Consider the following 24,884-nt stretch of genomic DNA (forward strand, 5'->3'; position numbering starts at 1 on the left):
TCTGGTGTCCTCTATCAGTCAGCCATGCGTGCAGTAAAATTTTACCTTTAAGGTAAGGAATACAAAATAAAGTTATGTGATATAGGAACATGAACCCTTCCTTAACTGACGAATACTCAATTTAATGTAGTCCACCTCCAAATCAGCTTTAGAGATCTCCATTCAAACTGAATCGTTAGATAATATCTTAAACTCTGAACAAGCTGCTTCTTTGGGCGACCTAACAAGCTAACTACATTAAAATTACTGCAAAATCCAATGTAATTCATGGCGCATCTCTTTTGATTATAAAGCTATCTTCTAACGAGTGTCATTAACATTGCGAGGGTGCCATTGCGGTACCGAAAGTGCCAACCGAAACAGGATTTAATTATTTAACGCGTCGTCGAAAGCGTATATTTCTTGGTTTTAATTTAACATTGATCGTGACGTGTTTCCGGATGCAAAATGATCCAAAATCCAAGTTGTGGATACTCCTATTTTAGGATGTGTTTTAAAATGGGCTATGAGAACCTCCTTTCACTTACTCTTGCGTCTGTTGTTTGAAAGTCAGGGCTGATTAAGATGATCCAGTAATTTTCTTCCATAATACTCACCAATAACCAAGAATAGGGATGATGACTGGGTAAAAAAGAAAAAAATTCATTAGTCCCTCAGTTGGATAATTGAAAAGTATGAGACACGTATTTTTTTCCTTTTTCAGAAAAACTAGAATTGACAAAGATTAACTGCTTTAAAGTTTAGGAGACGCTTGTGACGTAACTATAGAGTAAAATTTATACTCAATCGTGACGTAATTTGGTCAATTTATGTTTGCGACTTATCCATTATTATACAAAAAACTACAAGACGGACACTGCAAAAAAAATTGTCATCATCCCCAAATGTCAAAAATTGGCCTTTGCGACGACAAGTAAGGTATATTTGCCCGGATAGCCAAACCGATGGTCATCGCAACATTAACCACTACGGCAACATATTGCGGGGTTGATTTTCACTTGGGACAATCATTACTTGTGTTGCATAAGTAGCACCTTTTGAATACTGAGATACACTGGACAACACCCTAATCCACCCAACTTTCACTGTTACCAAATACTAGTAGCTGTGGAGAAGAAACAGCGAAACAACCTCCGCGAATACTAACGAAGAATTGTAATGCGAATTTTGATAGTCAATCTCACTAGTAGAAAATTACTGGTCATTGTTTATGAAGAAATACAATTAAATATCTAGTAGTCAATATCTACAATTTAACATTAAAATCGAGGAGAGAAACACTGCATAGAACATAATGGATCAATAAACACATGTCGGCGCAGAATATAAAACACCCAAGCCATTTATATTCTAAGAACGTTTCAACGAAATATGAAATATACCGAGTCTTTTAAATATATACCCCGGCTAGTAAAAGTCGGCCAGTTTTATAAACCTAGTTTTAGCAGAAAACAAGGTTTTTTCCAGAGTTTCTTACTTAAAAATGGTATTTGTATTGTCTTAAATAGATATCAAAAACTCAGGTCAAACAACATTTTGGAATAAATTAATTTCGGGCGTGAATAATACTGCAATATGTAGCATAAAAAACATTAACTTTATTTTATCGAATCGCATTGCAAACAAATTACAACGATTGTATTCAAAAATAATATCGACCTCCAAAAACAAATTAAATTACTTTTTATTTAAAATATTTTTGTTTTTTAAGTTTAATTTAAAAGTATTCGACCTCTTTGATTAAAAAATAATAACTCCTTTGTAAATATTCAATTATAGAACCTCTTTGCACAAGGCATACTTATTTTAATTCTTATTTTTCTGTTGTTCTTAATATGAATCGATTCGCTCTTCTTTTTTTCGACTAGATTTTTATTTCTTTCAATGTTAGTATGAATTAAAATCTATATGTAAGTTCAAATTATGTTGCGTAATATTTAACTGTGTTAATTAAAAAGCGGTGTAGTGTAGTAGATTCTATTAAAAACGGGTTCAAGACTAAAACATTGAGAATTAAGTACCTATTTACTTAATTTTGCTGAATTTCATGGTGTAGTGATTGAAAATGTGTCTTCATTTACATTGCTTCCCGTCAGCTACTATTACAGAAAAATCAAGAACTTATCCAGGTAAGTCTAGATAGTGTAAGTTTGCCTTTTCACGATAGTTACTATATTATAGAGCAGCTAATCAAGCTCTCCTATTACAATTGACGTTCTAGTCTTTAGTCGACTACAGGAGATAGCTAAAGAGTCGATTTTAATGTGTAAAAGTGAATAACAACGTAGGCATTTTTAACAGTAGAAGTTATATGCACGAGTATAATCGTTTGTAAGGACAATATTATTATTTGATCTTTTGTGTTGCATGACAAGTTGACAATTTGGCTGTCGTTTCTCCGCATATAAACTCCAGTTGGACTACATGTTGCCCTTGTACATGACAAAATTAAGTTAAAAAGGTCTGGATTAGAAAAAAAAAGACATGAATCGAAAGACTGAATTGTAATAGAAATCAGTTTATATTTTTATTTAACACGAAGCATTAAAAATAAAACGTAAGTAGAACAAAACTCTTGTTTTGAAGGACGATCATCAAATGTAATGTTAGGTACTAAATATAATTTAGTTCTTTCCATTTTTATGCTTGCTTGTACATGTCTAATTCTCGTGTTTAACTAAAACTACTCGATCGGTACAGTAGGTATAGGTAGGCAATTTTATACACAGTTCCCCCCTAAATATAAGTGACCTATTTGTAACTATAGAAGAGCTACTAACTACTAAGTATGTTGTCAAGCTGTCAAGCTATAAGGCATAATCAAAGGGCGATGTGATATACCAAATGATTCAAATAAAATGATAGAATTGTAATATTACAATTACAGATGTGGTGGAAAGGGCCATAATGGCGGGTAAGAGATACGTTCCCAGGACCACCTTAGAGTTACAATCTATTTGAATAGGATTGGCTTTCACCAAGAGCTTTAGATCCTTGACGCATTTTGCCTCTACCGACAACGGATCTGAAAAAAATATTTTTAATACAAAATTTAACTTAAATACACTCAATTATCTTATTTTTTTTTGTTTCTTTCATATTAATTACTTAGTGGAAACACTTTTTTTCAAACACACTGTCTAAATTATATAGTTTATAAGCCATCTACTTACTTATGATCAGGATATTATATAAATATACGAGACTTCGGTTTACATTTGCATATTCATTACACAGGGTTTGACCAGAGAAAACGACGACAAGTAAATAAACCAGAGTGTAACTAATTATGAATATTATTTTAAAAACGTCTTCATGAGTACGATGATGCTAAAAACAAAACATATAATAAAAAGTGAAACATGAATTATTAAAATCTGAAGCATATTAACAAACAAGAAAAAACCTACATAATTCTGAATAACGATGATTAAAGAACACAACGAACTAACAATTTGTACTATAGACATCATTATTGAGTATTGCATCTGGAACATAAACAATTTGATTATTCAATCAAACAACGGCTTACTCACGTGAAGTTAGCCCATGATTGAGGACTTCGGTTGGGTCCGAAGCTAGTCAGGCAATCCCAGAAATACGCGCGAGTAAGCCGTTGCGTCAATTAACAATGAATTATTCTCACGAAAGTTACTATAGGTGTATAAATAATTCGCGTTCGTTACAAACCCATGAGGGCCAAGACTTGATCAAGACTTGTTAATAAATTATATTGTCTCGGGATAAAAACTTATGTGTGATTTGACAAAACTCCGTGACCCGTAAAAACAAATTTCAAATCAAATTTAGTTTTTTCGTAGTATATTTTTTATATTAAATAACGAACAGATTAATATAACACCTGTATATTAAAGCATGCTGACAAATGCCTGCTGCAATTCAGCAACTTTTTGTAATGGGCACTTATTATTTTCACCTCCAATAGAAAATTATGACGAACATTGCCTTTAAATAGCACTTCACGCTTTATACATGCATTCTGATTGTTCAAAATCCTCTGATTCACACATTTCAACAGAGTGTGAAGCATTGTTATATAAGCATATAAAGTAACGTGTTCAATTGTGCAACGCGTTTCCGTACACTTTTCTGCCAGTTTTAAAACATAATATCCTACATCAAAAAGCTCAAACAATAATTCGTCAACTGTCAATATTTTAAAGGATACATATCCTAAAGAAAAAATCAAAATTGAAAATAGTGTAATTAATATGACAGCCTTTAACTTTTTTAAACTGTTTATATACATCAGATTTTGCAAGTAGTGAGAGTCAATTTCGTTAAAGTTGCTCTTGAATTGTGAGTAAGAACGGCAGCTAAGAACGCCACATACAGAAAATAAAACTGAGTTAATAATATTGATGACGTGATAAGAAACAACAGTCGCATGCCAAACCTCATTTTGAACTTTAAGTCTGATACAAATAACATACAAACTGTTGATAAAGATAAGTACAAATGTCACAATTTCAACGATGATTCGTAATATAGCAAAACATTTCTGTCGTTTTGTGAGACTTAGGTAACATCTATAAGAACCCATTATTAACTCAACATGTTCGAGCAGTTTCATCGTTTTGTTTTCTAACATTTTTAAAGCGCCTGGTAGGGTCAGAAGATAGACTTTGTTTCTAAAAAATAAGAACGTGCGTTCAATAGAACATAACAATCGCAATTAACACAGTTGCTAGACGATTAAAATTAGTAGTCAGTAAATATATGTTAGGTATACGCATACTTATAGAATACTTGGAAATATACTTTCTTGTAGCCATTTACACAGTATTTTTCCATCCATAACAAAATAATGTAAGTTTTCATTTTTTAAGCGCTATTAGTTATATGGCATAATTTTCTTATCTGCGTGCCCATCCACATACCCAGTTACTCACTTAAACTTATTATATGCGGGAATATTAAAAAATATTCATAAGTTGTTTTATAATTACGTTATGAATGCTGTTGGTTCTCCAAATAATAAATGAATAAATTAACCGTTACAACGCTTTTAAATAAATCTCAAGTCATCAAGTCCTAGCCTATAGCTCCCGAACTGCTTACGTACTACGTACATTTTTTAAAACAATGATGTGTTGATTCGAATACTATAAACGGATAAATTTACCAATTGGTCTCATGAATATCGTCTATCAATAAAAGCAACCTTCGTTTAAAATCAATTTCGTCGAGTATAATCAAAATTCGCGTAACTAGCATTGGACAATTCCGCGTACCTACCTATCTGACAAACGTAGTCAATGTTAGTTATTTCAGTTAATATTAGTTACAAAATTAACCTAATTCAGTTTTCTTTTTGTTGAAATGCGATCTTGACATTTGGTAGATTCGCGGATTTGAATAATCTCTGAAGATTTGTAACCATCGTCCTTCTTTTCCTTTTGTGTATTGGAGACAAATCAATAATATCAGCATGTATTATGTGCCTGTCACAGTCAGACATACTAACCAACTCCCACAGAAGCGAATATGCATAGGTTCTATTGATTTATACGATTTTAATTTATTTTTGTCTATTAATTCTTGTTCTTGGTTCTCATGCTTGCTTGTTGTTATTTGGTTAAAACTCAGAAATGTCGCAAAAAAGATGCATTTCTTTTTTATTACACGTCGTATTTTTGGGTATGGTGTTTGGGTTCTTATATAAATCGTCCAGAATTCCTCACTTAAAGAAATGAATATGGACTGAAGTGAAGTCAAAGATATTAAAAAAGAGGGACAATGATTATTGGTCACACAGTTTATTGCTTAGTCCCATAATTATTTTTAAATAACCATTATTGTCTTATTTTTTAAATTAAATCAAAGCACACCAACTCATCTGGCAAAATTTTTACTATTTTTCATACCTACTTAAATAGTAATTGGCGTTTAAACAATAAAGATACTATTTAATAATAACAATATAAAATATGCCTATAAAAGTTTAATAATTGCCTCACACACCATGGATAAGATAACTTTTTTGGTACAAGCAACTTTTTTTACGACTTTTGGCGTTTACTATCGGGATGAATTAAATAAAATGATATAATTGTAGTAAAAAAATTAGACATGTAGTAGAGAGCGCTATAATGGCGGGTAAGAGATACGTTCCCAGGACGACCTTAGAGTTACAATCAATTTGAATGGGATTGGCTTTCACCAAGAGCTTGAGATCCTTGACGCATCTCGCCTCTACCGACATCGGTTCTGAAAAAAACATTATATTTTTACTTCGTGGTTTTCAAATTATCCATTTTAAGTTAAACAAAGACTAAAAGTACACTTACTCATTACGAAGGTATTATATAAATATGTGAGACTTCGTAATATATTGTTATATTCATTTCGCAAGGTTTGACCAGAAGAAAAGACGAAAAATAAGCATACTATGATATAAAATACAATGAAAAATATATTCATGAGCTCTATTCCACTATACTTTTCCTAAAAAAAACATATCATATACTTAGAAACTTTACTCATAAGACCGCAGTCTAGAATATCGCGGGAGTGGTGCGGCTGCGGTGGCATTTCATGCAAAAAATGCAGTTCTTTAAGTAATGTTCTTAATTGTTTATATCTGGCAACATTTGTGGTCTGCAGATAATAAAATAATTAAAATATTAATTGGCTATCGACACTCATGACGTCAGTATGCCGTCTCATCCCAGCGTAATGTATAATTTTCGTTTATAACCCATACATACACTATATACTCGAATCATTTTAAAATATGTGTCTGTGTGTGTCTTTGTATATTATTGCCTTTAGTATAAATTCGTTAACTAAAAATGTGATAATATGTATAATACGGTTGGACTGGGTTGGTCTTTTTATACATTATTTTCATGGTACTGAATGAAAACAAGAAATACACCTTATAAGGTGGAGAAGCCGCCGCGGCCCGCCGCGCCTCTCCAGCGTTGTACGAGACCACGGCCTTAAAAGTTGTGTAAGCTTAATACATAAGAAATACGTACAATATTTTGTAAAACAACAATCAAAGCACATGCTGAAATAAATAACTGTGCCGTAAACACCATTATTGAATATTGAATCTGAAACACAAATAAAGACAGTTCGTCAAATTATCCTCATTGATGGACAAGTAAGAAAAGAAATCCCAATCAAATATTTTAAGCCAAAGCAATGAAACAACTTACAAGAGATCCAGTCTCTGTTTAAAATGAATACATTTGTGTCTATTACCGCCCGGAGGAAGCTGTTCATTAGTATGCAGAAAACAGTATTCAAATTAATATGATTTGGCTTCGCCAAACTTATTATAACTGCAGAATTCTGACTACGACTAATAGATAAAATGTTTACCTGTACATTAATGCACGCTGACAAATGCCTACTGCAGTTCAGCAATTTTTTATATTGGGAACCAATTATTTTCACCTCCAATTTAAAATTACCAGCATCGTGACAAACTATATTATCTGTCAACACGACTTTTATATATCTATCCTGAATGTTTACAACCTTCTGATTTAAACATTTAAATAAAGTATGAAGCATTGTTATGTAAGCATATATTGTAATATGTTCCAATAGGTAACGTATGTCTGTATATTTATCCGCCATTTTGAGGAAATAAAACAGTATATCAAAATCACGAATTGTTAATTTAAATAACGACAGTTTGAAGATAAAAAAAACGATAAGCATCATGAAAACAGAGAAAATTGTAAAGTATATTTCGGCCTTCATCTTTTTTATTCTGTTTATATAAATCGGATCTTTCTCATATTGTGGGTAAATAACGTTAAAACTTTTCATGAAATCAATGTAAGAACAACAGCTGAGAATACCACACACAGAAAACAGACTGCAATTAGTAATATTTATGAGCCTAGTAGACACAAGCAACAAAAACGAAACATCATTGATAAAATATCTTGTGCATATAACAAACAAACTTTGCACAAAGATAAGTACAAATATAATGATTTCGACGATGATTCGTAATACCGCAAAACATTTCTGTCGTCTTGTTAGGCTTAGGTAACATCTATAAGTACCCATTATACACTCAACATGTTTGAGCTGTTTTATTGTTTTGTTTTCCAACATTTTTACTAACAAGTAGTCGCGACCGTTTAATATGACTTCACTTTAAGAATAGTTGCTCATACCGTTGATATTTAAAAAAGTATTAAATAAATTACTGTTATATCCGTATTTATAGCAATGGAAAACTACGAGTTGTTTTTAATATTCAAGTTTTTTTCCACCCATAAGATAATTAAGTGAGATCGCATCTATTGTTTTCAATGTTGTATTGCAGTTTTCATGTATTTTTTTTTACCTAGAATATTCTGTACCTGACGAAATAATAATAAAAATAATATCTACTTTAACTGGCCTGTCGGTTTAGTTGTCAGTGGCCCTGACTGCTATATCATGGGCTCGATTCCCACCCAGAACAAATGTTTGAGTGATGAGCACGATCATCTATTCTGTGATTTCTGTGTCTGGGTGTAATTTGTCTGTAATATGTATGTATTTAGAAATGTACACATAACTATGTTTATAACTTATCTAGTACTCATAATGCATGCTTTGCTTAGTTCGAGATTAGTCGGCGTTGTGTGAAAGTTGTAGAATAATATTATTAATGCATAATTAAGTAAGCAAATAACAATTCAAGGGAACCTAATTTTTATCGTATTTTCCTATTTTGTCCCAGTCATGACAATATTTTATCGATTTACAAACTTGGATTAGAATGAAGTGACAGCATTATTACTTCGTAAAGTTTATTAAAATAGATTTCTGTATCTGTTTACTTCACATACATAGGAAATAAACGAAATACATAACAAGTAAGCCTTTGCAACATCAATAATTTAGAGTTAGATGATTCATACAATATGATAAAACTGCAGAACCACAAATAAGTAGGTAGAAGTTATTGATAAAATTGCCGGTATTATGTACGTGCCCAGCCAAATCTTAGAGCTATATTTAATCACAATAGGGTTTACTTTGACCAAAATGTTGAAATTCTTAACACTCTTAACACTTTTAGTGTCAGGGGCGGCCGGACCTGAAACAAGCGAAAATTTTACAAGTTACAATAAAAGAGAACGCACTTATATCTGATCTATTTTATTTATAACAAGAAACTGTTGAGTTTTTAAGTTTATTTATACTTACTTTTAATCATTATGCTGTGTAATTTCGAAAGGTTTCTTGTCATTTTTAAATGTTCATTGCATAAATGTTGTCCAGTAAAAATCACGCGGTATGTGCAATAGGAGAAATACAACAAACATTGAGTGTTCTTGATAACGTTGACGTAGAAAATGGTATTCTGAAAACATTCGTTCATGTTAAAATAACTGTCAGGAATTGTGGAACAATGTCACAATATTACTAATACATACTCACAAGCATTGTAGGTTTTTTAATCACCGCAAGTATCATACACGCATTAAAAACATAATTCAAAGATAATATGACCAATGAAAACAACATCTGAAAGTATAAAATGTTATTAAATGATGCAACGGTTTACTGACGCATATTTATCGGGGTAGCCCGTCTAGTTTCGGACCCAACCGGAGTCCTTAATCATTAAATACGCGTGAGTAAACCGTTATATCATTTATCAAAATATAAAATGTTAATAGTTTCATTTTTATGATAATGTAGGTTTCGTATATTATGTTACTGTCATAGAGTCACACAAATTAACTACTAAAAATTTAAAAATATGCTATCAGAGTTAAACCTATTTTTAGCGATGTCGCAAAATCGCACAGGTCGAGCGTATCAAGTGGACTTAACCTGTGATCGATGAACTTGTGCAGTTGTAGTTAAGCCACGACCTACTCAAAAGCAAAAGTAAATATATCAATGTAACTTAGAAGTTGTAGTGAGTTCGACTTGAACTCAATTATACAATTTTTTTATTCATTCTACTGAATACATTGAAAAAATATTACCTGAATATAAAAGGTCGTCGACAAATACTTGCTACATCTCACCAAATATTTGTAGTGGTCTGATAGAATTTTCATTTCTTCTGCAGTAGGTACACCAGTGCATCGGTTTATATTTCGCGGCACAGTTTTGTCGACATTATCATATTTTTTTATTATTCCAGTAATACTCGTATTGAGACATTTCACAAAATTAGAAAGCATTTGAATGTTTGCATATAGTATAAGGTGGTCGAAAATAAGACGAGCAGTTATAATTTTCTCAGAAACGCTTTTAGCAAATTTAATGATATGAAATTTAGCCATGACAACTGTTATTTGAAACGCAACCTGAGCTACTTCTAGTGTTAAAAACGCAGCTGCAGATACCAATATATTAAAATTTATCTTTTTTAAACATTTTTGAAAAGAAGGGTATTCCCCGTAACTCTCATTGACTGCCATGAAGTCATTGAAATACACGTTGTATGCATGCGACCTCAAAATGTTAATTATCATGAGAAAGTTGCTGAGGAAGATTTGTGTGCGGTATAGTAACGCGGACAAATAACGCACATCATCAAAAATGTGCGTGCCTTCATATAAACTGTATGAAAGGTAATCTATGAAAAAACTTGTAAAGGTCACTAGTTCAACCAGAACTCGTATGATAACAAAACACCGAACACGTTTGTTGAGATTAAAATAATTTCTGTAAATACCCAACATGTTTTCGGCCGTTCTGACATTATTAAAGAACTTAGTTGTTAGATTTTCTGCCATTTTAAATGTAGGTAAACCCTTTTTTCAACAATCAACGGATTGGTGTTGACCATCACTAGCACTAACATACGTAGGAATAAGTACGTACGTAGGATAAGCTATTGTATGCATAATGATTAATATTTTGTACTGACAGCTACTTAATTCAAGCAGGTTTATGAATAGTGGAGTAGGCATTACTTAAAATAATGAGCTTTTAGAGAAATAAGTTTATACACGACTCATAGTTAATGATTGATGACGCATTTTAATTTATTTATGGTTTTAGGAAAGTAGGTGATTCAAAATCAAATAACTTACGATATATCCGTATCACCATGTATTTATCATATTAACAAAAAAATGAGTTAAACTAAATTTAAATGTTAGATAAGATTATACGTAACTTCTAAAAGAGCATGCCCTAAAGTTCTGCTAAAGGCTATGCGTCATGGTCAAGGCTTTTCCAACAAAAAGCATTGATTATATTTCTCCCTGTATTTAAAAGACTTTAAGTAACAGTGGGTTATAAAGTGGTTTCTTAGGTTTACGCGAATATTAGACATTGAAATGAAACTACTTTTACGGATTTTATCGCGGTTTAATTTTAGATTTTAGTTCCCGACGTTTCGAAACCTTTGCAGGTATCATGGTCACGGGCAGTCTGCCCGTGACCATGATACCGTAAAAGACCGTAGACCGTAAAAGTAGTTTCATTTCAGTGGGTTATAAAATTATTTAATACAAAATGCGAGAATCTCTGAACCCAATCAGGTTTAGGTAGACAATATAAGCAATATTATTTTTTTTGTCGCTGACTGAACCTCTGCAAAAGCTGAAGAATCAAAAATATGATCAGTTAAAGGTTTATATTTTTTTTTAAATAAAACATAATTGTAAACATTTTAGTATGTTAATACAACTATTATGTCTTGAACATTCGTGTAGCAATACTGTCGTCTTAAATAAGCTGATTGAATTGCAAGAAAATTATGGCGTTGGAAACAGCGAGTGAAAATACCATTGGTATGAGATACAGTTTCAACTTTAAACGTCGAGTAAAGCTTATTTGTATCGGATTAGTTTTCACCAAAACGATCAACTTGCGCATTTTTTTCAGAAGTGTTGTCGAACCTGAAAGTTTTCACAAGAATAGACAAAAGAATAGCTTTTCCGATGATATGAATATGGTAATGAATGATGACGATCTTTTTCTTGATATAAATTTCGATTTCAATTAACAAATTTAAATTTCCAAAAAAAAAAAAAGACTTAATGAAGGTTTATATCGACCTTGAAATTTCATTGAAATCAGCTATTTACAGTAGTACTATTTATAGTATATGGAAAGAGTAATATTATGATTATCTGACATTTTATTTTGAGTTAATCAATGGAAATGCCTGGTAACTGCCTTTTTTCAGAATAATTTATATCTTTCCCTAGCAATCACAACTATTTTAAATTAAGACTAATACAAATAAAGTTGACTTACCTGGCAACAAGGTATTGTAAAGATTTAATAACGTTATATTTAATGTCGCCATTTCATCATGAATATTTTGTCCCGCCAGCGACGTGATGAATGTACAAAATATACAATAAAACTGTGAATAAAGCGTTACTAAAGTACGAACGTCTTTGTGCTCGTCCTGTGAAAATATCACATAATTAATTTTCACACTTATGCACTTCAGTACTCAATACTCAATACCTAAATGTTGCTTCCATAATGTACGTTTTAACAATTGCTAGGTTAGACATACAAACAATTATGGACCCTGTTGGACACATTTGTAGATAGATTCATTTAGTAATACTGTTGTATAATTTTTTTTTTTTCTCTAGCCCACTGTGCCCCACTGCTGGGCAAAGGCCTCCCCCAAATCCTTCCACGACTCTCTATTCTGGGCCGCATGGAACCAGCCTGCGCGGTAAGCGTTAAGGTCGTCTCGCCACCGCTTCCTATATTATAATTATATTTATTCATTTAATTTTATCCGTTTTTTTATGGGAGAATAGGATCAAAATTAGCACCGATTGCACAAACTATAATGTCGAATAAGTAGGTATGTATGAAAAGTAAATAATTACGTGATTGATGTAAAGGCTTATTATTCTGTATGTAGTCGATACCAACTGCAACGCAGTCAAACACATAGCACTAAGCATCTGAAAATAATAATAAAAAAGTTGTTTTTATGATATAAGGTCTAAGTTTTTGTGAAAACAATATTGGACCTGGTTTGAATCGCTGCGAAAAAATATTCAATTTAGATAGGCAAACTTAATGTATGAAGGCTAACAAAAATATATAAGTATGCGTTGAGTCAGTATAAAATAACAACCATACAAATCATTCATTACGATTCAATCTTACCTGATTTTTAAAACACTCCGATAGATGTTTACTACAGTTCGCCAAGGCCAGATATGCTGAGGCCCAGGATTCTACTTTCTCTACACTCAGTTCACCAAACGCCAAACTGTCTTGATTGTCGTAACTCATCTGAGCTCTCAATAAGCATTTGTTCAAACAATTCAACAAATACTGCAAGTTTTTCAGGTGGACGTATACAATAACACGTTCGGTAATGAAACGAATCTCGTTGAACATTGTAAATATTAGCATCAAAACCCTATCTATTGAATAAATTTCAGGCATTGTTGTGAAGATGTTGTAAAGCTTTAATGATTCGATACCTACGCACAGCAAGCTAAACAATGCAACCACTATTAAGAATAATATTTTCAATTTTCTGACGCATGCAATGTACAGTGGGTTCTCTTTAAACATTTTATGCACGAAAGTAAAATTAATTACAAATATGTTGTAAGAACTAGAAGTAACAATACTGGATACTAAATAAAAGCATATTTGTATATAGTACAATAAAGAAAATAAGTACACCAAATAATTGTGTACATCTCGGGGATTGCGTGTAAATGCTGCATAGAAATTGCGACTCTGAGGGATCAAAGGTAGTATGATCTCTAAACAAACACGAATTAAAACTAGGATTTTACAAGTTCGATTTAAAAAAATGAAATTTCGAGTCACTCCTAAGATGTTTTCCGTTTTTATGATCATATTTATAATTTCGTTTCCTATCATATTCAGTTTCTTACGTGCTGGCTCTAGTGGTATTACTAGGTACAACTGCAACTGGGCGATTGCCGGATATATAAGTTAGGTTCTATTTCAGTAATTACCTTACTACAAAGTAATTACTTCAAGGCAATCTAAGTTATCTTTAACGTCTAATTGACTTATTTTCGGTACAAGGCTATGTAACGCTGTAACTTTATACGAAATATCAGGGATCAACTGTAAAATAGTTAGCTGGGGTTTTACATTAGATTTCAGTCTATGGTTGATTATGGCTGTGACGATTTGTAAACCTTGATAATACTCAAAGTGTACAACAAATTTACTAGGCTATGCTTGGCAATCATTTGAATAGAACTCTGGCCATTAACACTCGATGGCGTAATGTCAATTAATATTAATTTAAATTTAAGAATGTTCTAGCAAAACGAAAAATAGATATTATAATCATTTTCGTAAGACGATTTTTTATTATATATCCTCTTGTAGATACAACTGCTGGGCATGATTTTTCCCCTTTTCCGTCCTGACGTTTCACCTTTAGGGATTTCATCACAAACCGCCGCGGACTTGGCAGATTCATATTTTTATTAAATAACGGTTAACAATTCACACCTCGCCGATCCTCGCCTCGCCGATAAATACCCGCGATGGTTTGAACAGATTTTTACCTCTGGACCTCTTTATGGTCTTCAGGCAATTCGAGTTTATCTGCACAGTCAAACTGACCTCATTGTTTCAATAAAACTATGAGGATGACAAATTGTATGTTATCGTTTCACAAATTAAAAACAATTACTATAAATCAAATTATATTAATTACTGCGTGAGTAGGTACAAGAATATGATAGATTTATAGAAATAAACTTTTACATTTTTATATTGTGCCTTCCTCAATATGCTTTTCCGGTTTTTAACACCAAGTGATTGATTAGTTTTTTAATATATGTCCAGGTGTATTTTAAAATATACAACAAAATAAAACATCTTTGTGACAATATAATTTTTTATTATTTTTGAGATACGTGGACAAAAAGACGTGTTTAAAATGTTGTGCCTGACATAAATATTATAATAATGCACTTACAGAACATGATTAATTTGCAACATGACCACAATATATGTAGCTGCCAAAGACAACATCATTGGTAGCAAACACATTCCTAAAGATAATTTGCTGAACCGTATGACAATAGGACTTGTGTTTACGAAACGGTAGAAATCCTTTAATTGTCTAAGCTCCGATTTGTCAAAACCTGAAAAAAAAAAATTAAAAACTTAGAAGTCAGTAATGGCAAAGCGAATTTTAGTGCTTATTTTAAGCTGGTTTCTCAGCTAGTTTCCGGAAGCTAAAACTATGTTAAGGTTAACGGTATATCAGTTAATCAGTACAAGATCAACCTCGAGCGGGTTGCGTCTGGACTATTCCGCGCTCCTGTGTCACCGTTTCAGGAACCCGTATGCTCGGCCAATTAGGGTCTCTCAAACGGGTGCGAATCCTGCCTTAACGGTTTACTATATACAACACAATAGATATTTGCTATTATTGATGTATAGAAATTAAACAGTCACGATAAGAAAAGAGTTCAAGAGACAAACTAAATTATTATGAAAATAGCCGACCAGACAAAATTGGGGTACTTTACCAATAATCAATAAGAGTAGTCAAATATTGCTTCTAAACTTACGTGATGACACGGAGTTAGCAAGACTCGCCAAGCCCTTGTTGAGTGATCGGAATTCATTCTGAATCCTTTGACCAGCTTTGAACAGTGACATATAGACCACAGTACGATAAAGTAACATGCATATTATGGATGATGCATGGATTCGGAGGGTTTTGACATCCCACTGCAAAATTAAAATTTACTCAAATTCATTAAGAGTGGCATAATATTAACTGCTTCGAAGTTATTCAGAAATTTGAAACTGTATTTTGTATTTTTTTTATCCTTTACAAGTAATTTCCATAATTTTAGAATTTCGATATTGTCGCTCACCTTGTGCAGAGTTATACTAACAACAGTGTAGATTGAAGTGACACATTGCACCATAAATGCAACCAGGGCAAAAGTTAGCTGAAAAATGAATAGTTAAATAACCGCTTAACAAGAGATCAAAAAGCAAATCATTATGGTTAGGTAGAGGAATTAAGCTGTTATTGTTAGCGTCATGGTTAGGTCGTCGATTCTATACTACTTTACGTATTATCTAGCGATAAAACACCTGCTTTCTGAGCAAAAAAATGCTTCTTCTCGAAAAATATTGTGCGACCGATATGAATGCCTGCTCTGAACATAGCATGTAATTTGAATGTTTGTAAGACCCCTACAACACAATGATCAAATTAGTTACCGCGGGAGAGTGTTTATTAAAAAAAAGAAATTCTTTATCTCAAAATAAATAATCTTATACGTACCAATGTACAAAAACACTTTGAGATGTAGTCAGCACACGCTAAGTTATGTTGATACAGCTCCCTCCATGTATTCACAATTTCCGATATTTGGCAGGCCTCTTGTTGACCCGCAAATATTTGGACTCTTTCCGGACTCTCGTAATGTTGCATGACCGAGCGAACCGAATTATTCAAAATTCTCAGAAACTCATATATGTAACTTATGATACAGTAGGCTAACACAAGCTCGGCCATAAAACGACTTTCAATCAAAATATAGTGCGCCTTCTCGATTACAAATAACCAGAAATGCTTTATAACAGATTTTTTAATTTCAACTATCAAAAGCAATAGTAAAATGATGATTAAGATGCCCATGCACATAACACATTGAATCTTAAGACGTTTTTCACATTTTACGTATGATGGGTCATTTTTGCAACGGCTGTAAATAATTTGAAAGTTTTCATAGTACAACTTGTACGAATCCGAATGTGCTACACTACCAAATACAACGGTCACGGTTTTAAGAATCATAAACATCTCTGTGATGTATGAAATATAACTTTCTGCGTTTATTGAACTTCCAGTTCTTATATAAATTCTAACGATATTCATTACATTAATAGTAACGCTAGCAACCATTTCTGAAATTATACGAATAAGTACTAAACGTTTGACAAATTTACTAAATAGTAAATAATTTCTGTACGAGCCCAACAGGTTGCTGACGAATATTAGTATTTGTAAGACGGTCATTTTGTTCCGCCGACAATCCGCGTTTAAATCCACGATAGATCACACTACCTGTAGTAATTGATAAATGTAATTAATACAATGTTATTATTTGCTTAACTGGACATGTTTGAGAAAACATTGGGATATATTATTTCTCCATAAATAATATATTACACACAAGTTATTGTAGAGGGTATTTCATTCGATAAATAAAACAAATTAAAAAAGTTTGAGCCTAAAAAAGTAATTTCTGATGTAAAAAAGCCCTAACATATAAACAAAAAATGTTAGGCTCGGGATTACCTACTAAGTATGTAGAATAGATCGGAACTGATTGATAATTGTGCATATAAGAATGACATTCAAACCTAACTCCCAAAAATATGAAGCTTCTTTATTAGCTTCCCTTAAATTCAACTGCCAAAAGTAAGAAGCAATACAGTTAACTTAAGCTAATTAACTTTTAAATCACATCAACCTAATTTCCTCAAAGCTAATTCAAAATCATAGATCTAGAAGTCAGTACTATGGGAACATGCCTGTATACCATTTCGTTAAGTAATGATATTGATGTTGAGGAAACTCAACAACCACTACATCGCGTAGAGCGACCCTATATCGTAGCCTCAATAATATTACTTTAAGCTGTATTATTAGCGGAGACCTGAAACAAGAATTCTAACATCCCATCAATAGTATAATGGTCAAATATAAGAAATACAAAACAATAAGTTTTTCAAATCATTGAAACAACATTTATTACTCAGGGTTACATGTCATAATCATTAATATCAAGATAGGTAATAATTGATTTGATTACATATCTCGTCAAACCGACAGGCAAATTGTACAATTAGTTTCTTGGGGCTATTTTTCTATTTACATATCTCCTAGTGTCGACATATTATTTGTATGATGGACCTAAGCTGTCGAACTGAAACAGACTTTACAATATCTTGGTACATAGCGATTTAATGCGCAGATATGACAATTGTGTAATTTCTTGACTACCTTCTAATAAATATCTATAACATTTTGAAATTGTATTCATTTTATTTCCTTACATATATACAATACGTTCATAAGTTCATAATTATGATACCAGTATTGAGCATCGGCATTGCACATTCAAATATTTGGATTTGAGGCTTCTTTACGTTTTCTCACAACATTTGTCAAGGGTGTCTTAAAATATTTATCAATGACCTTAGAAACTAAGACAACACAGTGCCACGTTTATTCCATGTCCATTATTATGATTAAAAGAGGTGTTTTACAGTTATTGGTTACATGTATAGTTATATAGCTTTATATATACAAAGCAATACAAACAGGAGTGTTATACAAGTCATGCCATGTTAGCTGTGTCTGTATAAGATAGCTTGATAATAAGTCATATTAACCTTCAAAAGGTTAGATAACAATATGAGTCCTAATTTGTATTTTTCCATGGCCAAAACATGAACACCAACAAAGATATTTTTTTTAATGTACTTCACGATAACATTCGGAGATAAACAATTTAAACGTATTCTAAGTTTCTTGGTTACCTACTGAAAATATATTTACGGACTACGTTTTAAATGGTGTCTGTGTATTGGAATGGAAATACAAATAGCTTATCCAAACTAAATTAAATTGATTAATTTATTACACGACATGGTTGAATTGTAGCACAGTTACTATGTAAGTAGCTGTCAACGACAATATCATTGGCAGTAGATACATTCCCAGAAACAGTTTCACAAACTTTATTTCAATAGGGCTTGTAATTACAAGTCGATACAGATCCTTTACGCTTCTTATTTTGGATTTTGGGGCATCTGAAAATAAAATAAATATAATAAAATTATAAGCTGCTTTTTATGCAGTCGTTGTTTCTGAAATCATTTTTTCTAATGTAGAGATCAGACAGACCGTCATATTTGTATTTTACAACCGTTTTACTTTTGTGCTGTCAATATCCCCTAAGATATCGGTAGCTCTTAATTTATACCCGTATGTGCTCATAATGAGTGGTAATAACCAACAATACGACTTAAAAAAAACGTCTCTCATTTAAGGAATTTAATCTTTGTGTCGCAGGGCTCTCAATACACTAAGACACCTAGATTCAGTAAAAACATATGAGATTATGTACGCAGGGATTGCACCCGCGACACGTTGCGCACAGTGGCCTCAACCACTCGGGTGTCCATCCAGTTGAAATTAAATTATTGGGTCCTTGAATGCCAACTTACCTCTACAGTTTCATGCTGCATGACACTTAAGTGTGTCCTTTAAATGAGAGTCGTGTGTAAATCGTCCGCTACAACTTACCTAATTGAATGACATTGAAAAGTCTGGCTAAGGCTTTGTTCAAAGTAGAAGTTTCATTTAAAATATTTTGACCAGCTCGCAGTAGGGCAAAATTACCCACAATATGGAATAGCAAAGGATAATCGATGTGTTTTAGAATTAAGTATCGTTCTCCTTTCTGAAAAATATTGAATTTGCATAAAATTGATCAAAACATATCAGATAAACATTAAAATATAACTATTTCAGCAGATTATATCGGAATTTTTGAGATACGTTATTATAATAAACTTATGCTGCCTCCAATATCATAATTACCTTATGCATGTAAATTACGCAAATTCTGTATATTGCCCACACAGTATGGAATACGACCACAAGAGCCGAATAGGCGAACTGCAAAAAAAAACCGACCATAAAGTACCCTTGCCATCAAATTGACTGAGGAATAAACATGTAAACTGTCTCAGAAAAAGTATTACCAGTTCACCAAAGCAACGGGAAATGTGTTTGCTACATTTCAGGATGTTCTCATATGACTCTCGCCATATATTCTCCTTGTCCAATGCTTCAGATGACTCTTCTTCTTCAATGCCATTCATGCATATAAAATTGTCAGCGTTCATGCTGTAAAGATCTAAATCTTCAGTTACAGAATCGTTCAAAATTTTCATCAAGTCGTATATTTCTATTATGATACAGTAAGCAACTAAATGCTCGTATATGTAGCGAACATCAATCCAGGTATAAAATGCAACCTTGAATACTATTGGCCAAAAAAATAATTCTCCTGACTCAATGCCATTACCGAGTAGACAAGCAGCCAGGCCAGAAAGTACGAATACTAGAAACGCTATTACCAATGCCGTGATACTTGTACAACACTTAATTGTTAGAATTTTCCTCGTTTTCGCATACTGCTGCTCATTCAAACAATGGCTGCGGATAATTTTGATGCTATCGTAGTACGATTTATACGCTTTTGCATGTCGAACACCATCAAACAATACAAGCAGAGATTTCGCAAATGTAAATACTTCCACAAAATATTCAAACACAGATTGTCCTCCGACGTCGAAAAGATAGACCATGTAAATATTCATTACACTAATAAAAAGGCATATGAGGAACTCTATAAAGATACGCATAACAATTAGACATTTCTGATAAAATTTAAAAAACTCATAATTCCTGTAGATGCCCAATATGTTTTCGGTAAATACTAAGACTTTTAGAAGATCCATTTTGAAAGACAAACGTCTTACCAATACGAAAAAACTGTGCTAAGTAAGTCATAAATACAGTAGATAATGTAATTAAGCAAACAAAATGCCACATTAAGTAAAAGTAATCATATTAATTGACAGTTGATAGAACGATCACTATGCCAACCAAAGTACCAGACGCGTCACAGCTCGATTCTGTACATCCAATATGGAGTTTATAAATAGTTTTTTTCATCAATTTTTAAGTATCTAAAATGACCTCTACAATCGTTTTACACAACTCGATCGCCGTCTCTTTGGGAGTAAAGGTAAATCGATTTTACGCTATCATCAAGGCAATGAAACTAAATGCAATAGTAAATTTCTATCTTAAATAATTAACAAAATTAATAAATTATGAGTACCTACTACGGTTATAAGATTTTTTATTTTCCTTGTACCAACCAATTTAATCCTTCCCCCTCCTCAGTACAAGCATTCGTGGACCACAAAAAGGTTTGTCCTACGCGGGGATCAGATGCAGGACACGTCACATTATGAGTTTGGCGTGGAGGCCCTTTTTTTTTTGGTTCAGCGGGGGAATCCTCATGGAAACCCACCTCCTCGGGGGAGGAAGTGGGTAGTGTCAGACTCTCACTGACTAAACCTTAACCGCCGTACAGCGTCCCCGTATTTAGTAGGTGCGCGGGCATGCATAGCATTTCAACACGCACCGACTGCGGGGCTCGGCTAATAGATGCCGACGGCTTCCTTCGTTTCGGAGGCCGACGTGTAGAGAGCGTTGGCCTCCCCAGCTGGTACTAGGACCACATCCACTGCACAAAATGTGCCCCCCCGTCGGGGTCCTATAAACAGACGACAAACACACGTGCGTCTGCTGAGGGTAGCAGCGACTACAGCTGACAGCGAGGCGACATCGACGCCTCTCAGCGCCAAGGTGAGCTCGGCGCGAGGCTCCACAAAGGCGGGAAATACGGCTAGTGTATGCAGAGCGGTGTCATCTTGATCACCGCACTGATGGCACGCAGTCGTCACCTCCCTACGTGCAACTCGGTGCAAGTAATGGCCAAAGGCCCCGTGCCCAGTCAGCACCTGCGTGAGGCGGAATTTTAAAACGCCGTACCGCCTCTCCACCCACGGTTGCAAATTTGGGCGGATTGCGTCCACCGTGGCCCGCCCAGCTGTTGGATGTCGGGAGCTAGCCGGAGCTCCCAAGTCCGCATTGCATCGAGTCGGGCTTCTCTGCACCATATCTCGCATTCTCTGGGCAAGGGTTCGTCCCCCCGGGACTGGAGCTCGGTGTATCGGGTGTAAAGGTCCGCCAACACTTTTGCGTCCAGATCCCACGGAAGCGTGCCAGCCAAGACACACGCGGCTTCGTGACCAACGGTTCGATAAGCGCGGGCGATCCTATTGGCGACAGCGCGCTGCGAGCTGAGCAGGACCGCCCGCGTTTTGGAAGTCAGTGCGTCAGACCAAATGGGTGCGCCGTATAGTGCCATTGATCGAATGACCGAGGCGTATAGACGACGACACCCGATATCAGGGCCCCCAATGTTTGGCAGGAGTCTCCCGAGAGCAGCTGCGGCGGACCGAAGTCTCGGTACCAGCCGTTTGAAGTGCTCTCGGAAGCTCAACCCTCTGTCGAGGACCAGTCCCAGGTACTTCATGGCGTGGAGGCCCTAACCACTAGGCTATAGTCTGCGATAGATTTATCTAACTTTAGACTAATGATTTTTATTGTCCGCAATAATAAAATTAAATGTTGTGTCGCGAATGCGAATAATTACGTTCGTCACACTGCCGGACTGCTTTATGGATGTTCACCATAATGAGCAGCACCCCAACGCAAACAAAAAAAGAACGAATTAATAATTAAGTATGATGTATGAGACATCATTAATACATAAAATTATAAAATTGAATTTTATAAACCTAAGTTATTGACAATATTTTAATCATTTACAAGGTAAAAGTCCCTTTTTAATTAAAAGGGATAGTTCTATTGTTCATTCCCTGTGCGCACTCAACTAGTTTAATGCTATAAAAATAATGAAAAATACGCTATTCACACAAATTCGGAAAAAAACCATTTAATTCATCAATTTTATAAATCTAAACAACATGGTTAATTTGCAACAAGACCACGATAGATGTAGCTATAAATGACAACAGGGTAGGCAGTAAACTAATGCTCAGGGTGAACTTCCTGGTCTGTATGAGGACGGGGCGCGTGAGCACCAAGCGGTACAGGTCCTTCAGCTGTCTCGACTCCGACTTTGGACGATCTGGGAAAGAAAATTGCTTAACATTAATGTAATTATATAATGCATATTTGTTTGTATGAAAGTCATAAATAGTCTATACCTAGTATGTAGGTAAAGACAGATTACTCCGTGATTTGTAATCCGTGAGGGAGTGAGAAGCGTTTAGAAAGTACTAGTAGTAGTAGTAACTATCAAATGTAATTTGACCACTTCGTACCGTAATTTGGAAATATGACTTTGATTTTTTTCTTGTTCCACCCTCCTCAAAGAGATAGGCTCTGGCCGCCCTGGTTCACAATAATCTTAGTATTTCGATGATTTTATTACACGGAAAAAAACAATAAATTCAAACTAACTTACGTAGTGATAAATCAACCAGGAAAATAGGACTTAGTGCCAGGTGTAGATTGCCTCTATAATCATGCTGAAACTAACATAATAATGATGCTTACCTGATATAACTTCGCAATATAAGCTTGCTAATGCCCTGCTGAGAGAATCAGATTCATTTTTTGTTCTTTGTCCGGCAACATACAAGAAAGTTGTTGCTAGTATATGGTACATCAACACGATTAACATGTACTTGTCCGCAATAACTGAACCCTGTACGTATTTCGGATTACAGTTATTCAATTCAGCTATCAAAGCGTATAAAAAACCAAAAGTGTGCTAAAATAGAGCTAAAGTAGCTTATACGTAATGATAAATTATTGATCCATTTTGCGTTTTTATACAAAAACCTGACTTTGATAAATGCAAGGCCAGTGTAACTTTTCAACTAACAAATCAACGAAAAGATCGTATATTAACATCAATGCCTACTCACATCGAGGGCCAGTGTAGTTACAATTCTGTACGTCATTGATATCCAAAGTTGTATGACGATAATAGTTGAAAACATCGACTGAAAATTTATTTAAAATTATGTTATTGACAAATAAAAAGAAAGATACCAAGCCCAATAAGCCGAGCACTCATGTATGCTAGATATATAATGTAGAGGATTGTCATCGAATTTAGACTTGCTATTTTTGTACGTTACAGGCTTTGTCGCTGCATGAATTTTTGCCAAATAACTTTTCCTGAGTAACCAACGAAATTTTTTTTGTAAAACTTTACCAGTTCATTAACGAAGTGTGACATGTGCTCCGTGCTCCTCAGTATCAGTTGGTAGGACTCCCGCCAGCTATTTACTACATCATGTAAATGAAACAACTCCTCATCCACTTCCAAGCAGGTTGTTGTACATTTAGATACACAAACGGGTTTCTTTTTAATGCGATTCTCTAGAACCGATCGCACTGAGTTGTTTAATATTTTAAGGTAGTGATATATTTCAGTTATGGTACAATAAGTGACTAAATGTTCGAAGATATACCGAGAATCAACAAACCCGAAATAAACCATTGGTAAGCCAACGAACCGAAGCGAAATTGAATCCAAGAGATTATAACGATACAGATCAATACCAAGCAAGGTAAACAAAATGATATTAAACGTAACCGTGCACCCGCAACATATAAACGTGAGATTTTTTAAGGTTTTCACGTAGTAAAGGTTACTCAAACTACGGTTGTGAATAATTTTAACGTTCTCGTAGTACAATTGATACGACCTCGAATGTCGAATGCTTCCAATCGTTATAACGAGGCACTGTAACCAAACATGCAGTTCAGTAACACATCGTATTAATTGATCGTGATGTGACAGACTACTTAAACTGCTTATAAACACTATAGTTGAAAATATAACGTATGTAGTTAACAAATTTTCTACAATAATACGCACAATAACCCAACATTTCTGATACGTGTTAAAATATAAATAATTTCTGTAGATACCACTGAGGTTCTCAAAATACACTAATAATTTTATAATAGTCATTTTAGCCTGATGCCTGTGACACCTGGTAAATAGGTGACAGTGAATACTACGCCACTCAGTACTAGCTACTAATGCATATAAGTGTTTTTATACAGGACAATGTATACAAGGCTTATTTTAGCTGCAACTTTATATATCATAAGGTTGATTTTACCAATACTACTGACAGACTTATGTGAAGAACCTATAGTAAACATTTAATAATACATTAAAAGGCGGCTATAGGAGCCATCAATTTATTGTAAA

The 24,884-nt window shown here is 33.9% G+C and overlaps 1 protein-coding gene across 1 annotated transcript; it reads right to left on the reverse strand.

Moving 5' to 3' along the window:
• Positions 1-2,533: 2,533 nt before the first annotated feature.
• LOC113508699 lies at positions 2,534-4,164 on the reverse strand. The gene is made up of 3 exons (XM_026891783.1): positions 3,863-4,164; positions 3,174-3,330; positions 2,534-3,025 (listed from the first exon to the last, which is right to left on the reverse strand). Exons 1-3 carry the CDS (start codon positions 4,049-4,051, stop codon positions 2,850-2,852), a joined length of 522 nt encoding a protein of 173 aa, XP_026747584.1. The 5' UTR covers positions 4,052-4,164; the 3' UTR covers positions 2,534-2,849.
• Between the last annotated feature and the right edge of the window lie 20,720 nt (positions 4,165-24,884).

The sequence above is a fragment of the Trichoplusia ni genome, chromosome 3 (genome assembly GCF_003590095.1).
Source record: "Trichoplusia ni isolate ovarian cell line Hi5 chromosome 3, tn1, whole genome shotgun sequence".
Taxonomy (NCBI): domain Eukaryota; kingdom Metazoa; phylum Arthropoda; class Insecta; order Lepidoptera; family Noctuidae; genus Trichoplusia; species Trichoplusia ni.

What these genes read in the sequence shown, in the direction of transcription:
- LOC113508699 (XM_026891783.1), bottom strand. Translation starts at nt 4,051, where the DNA reads ATGCTTCACACTCTGTTGAAATGTGTGAATCAGAGGATTTTGAACAAT. An exon ending in CAGCATGCTTTAATATACAG is followed by an intron (nt 3,331 to 3,862) that starts GTGTTATATTAA and finishes TTTTGTTTTTAG; the next exon opens with CATCATCGTACTCATGAAGA. An exon ending in ATATAATATCCTGATCATAA is followed by an intron (nt 3,026 to 3,173) that starts GTAAGTAGATGG and finishes TATTTTTTTCAG; the next exon opens with ATCCGTTGTCGGTAGAGGCA.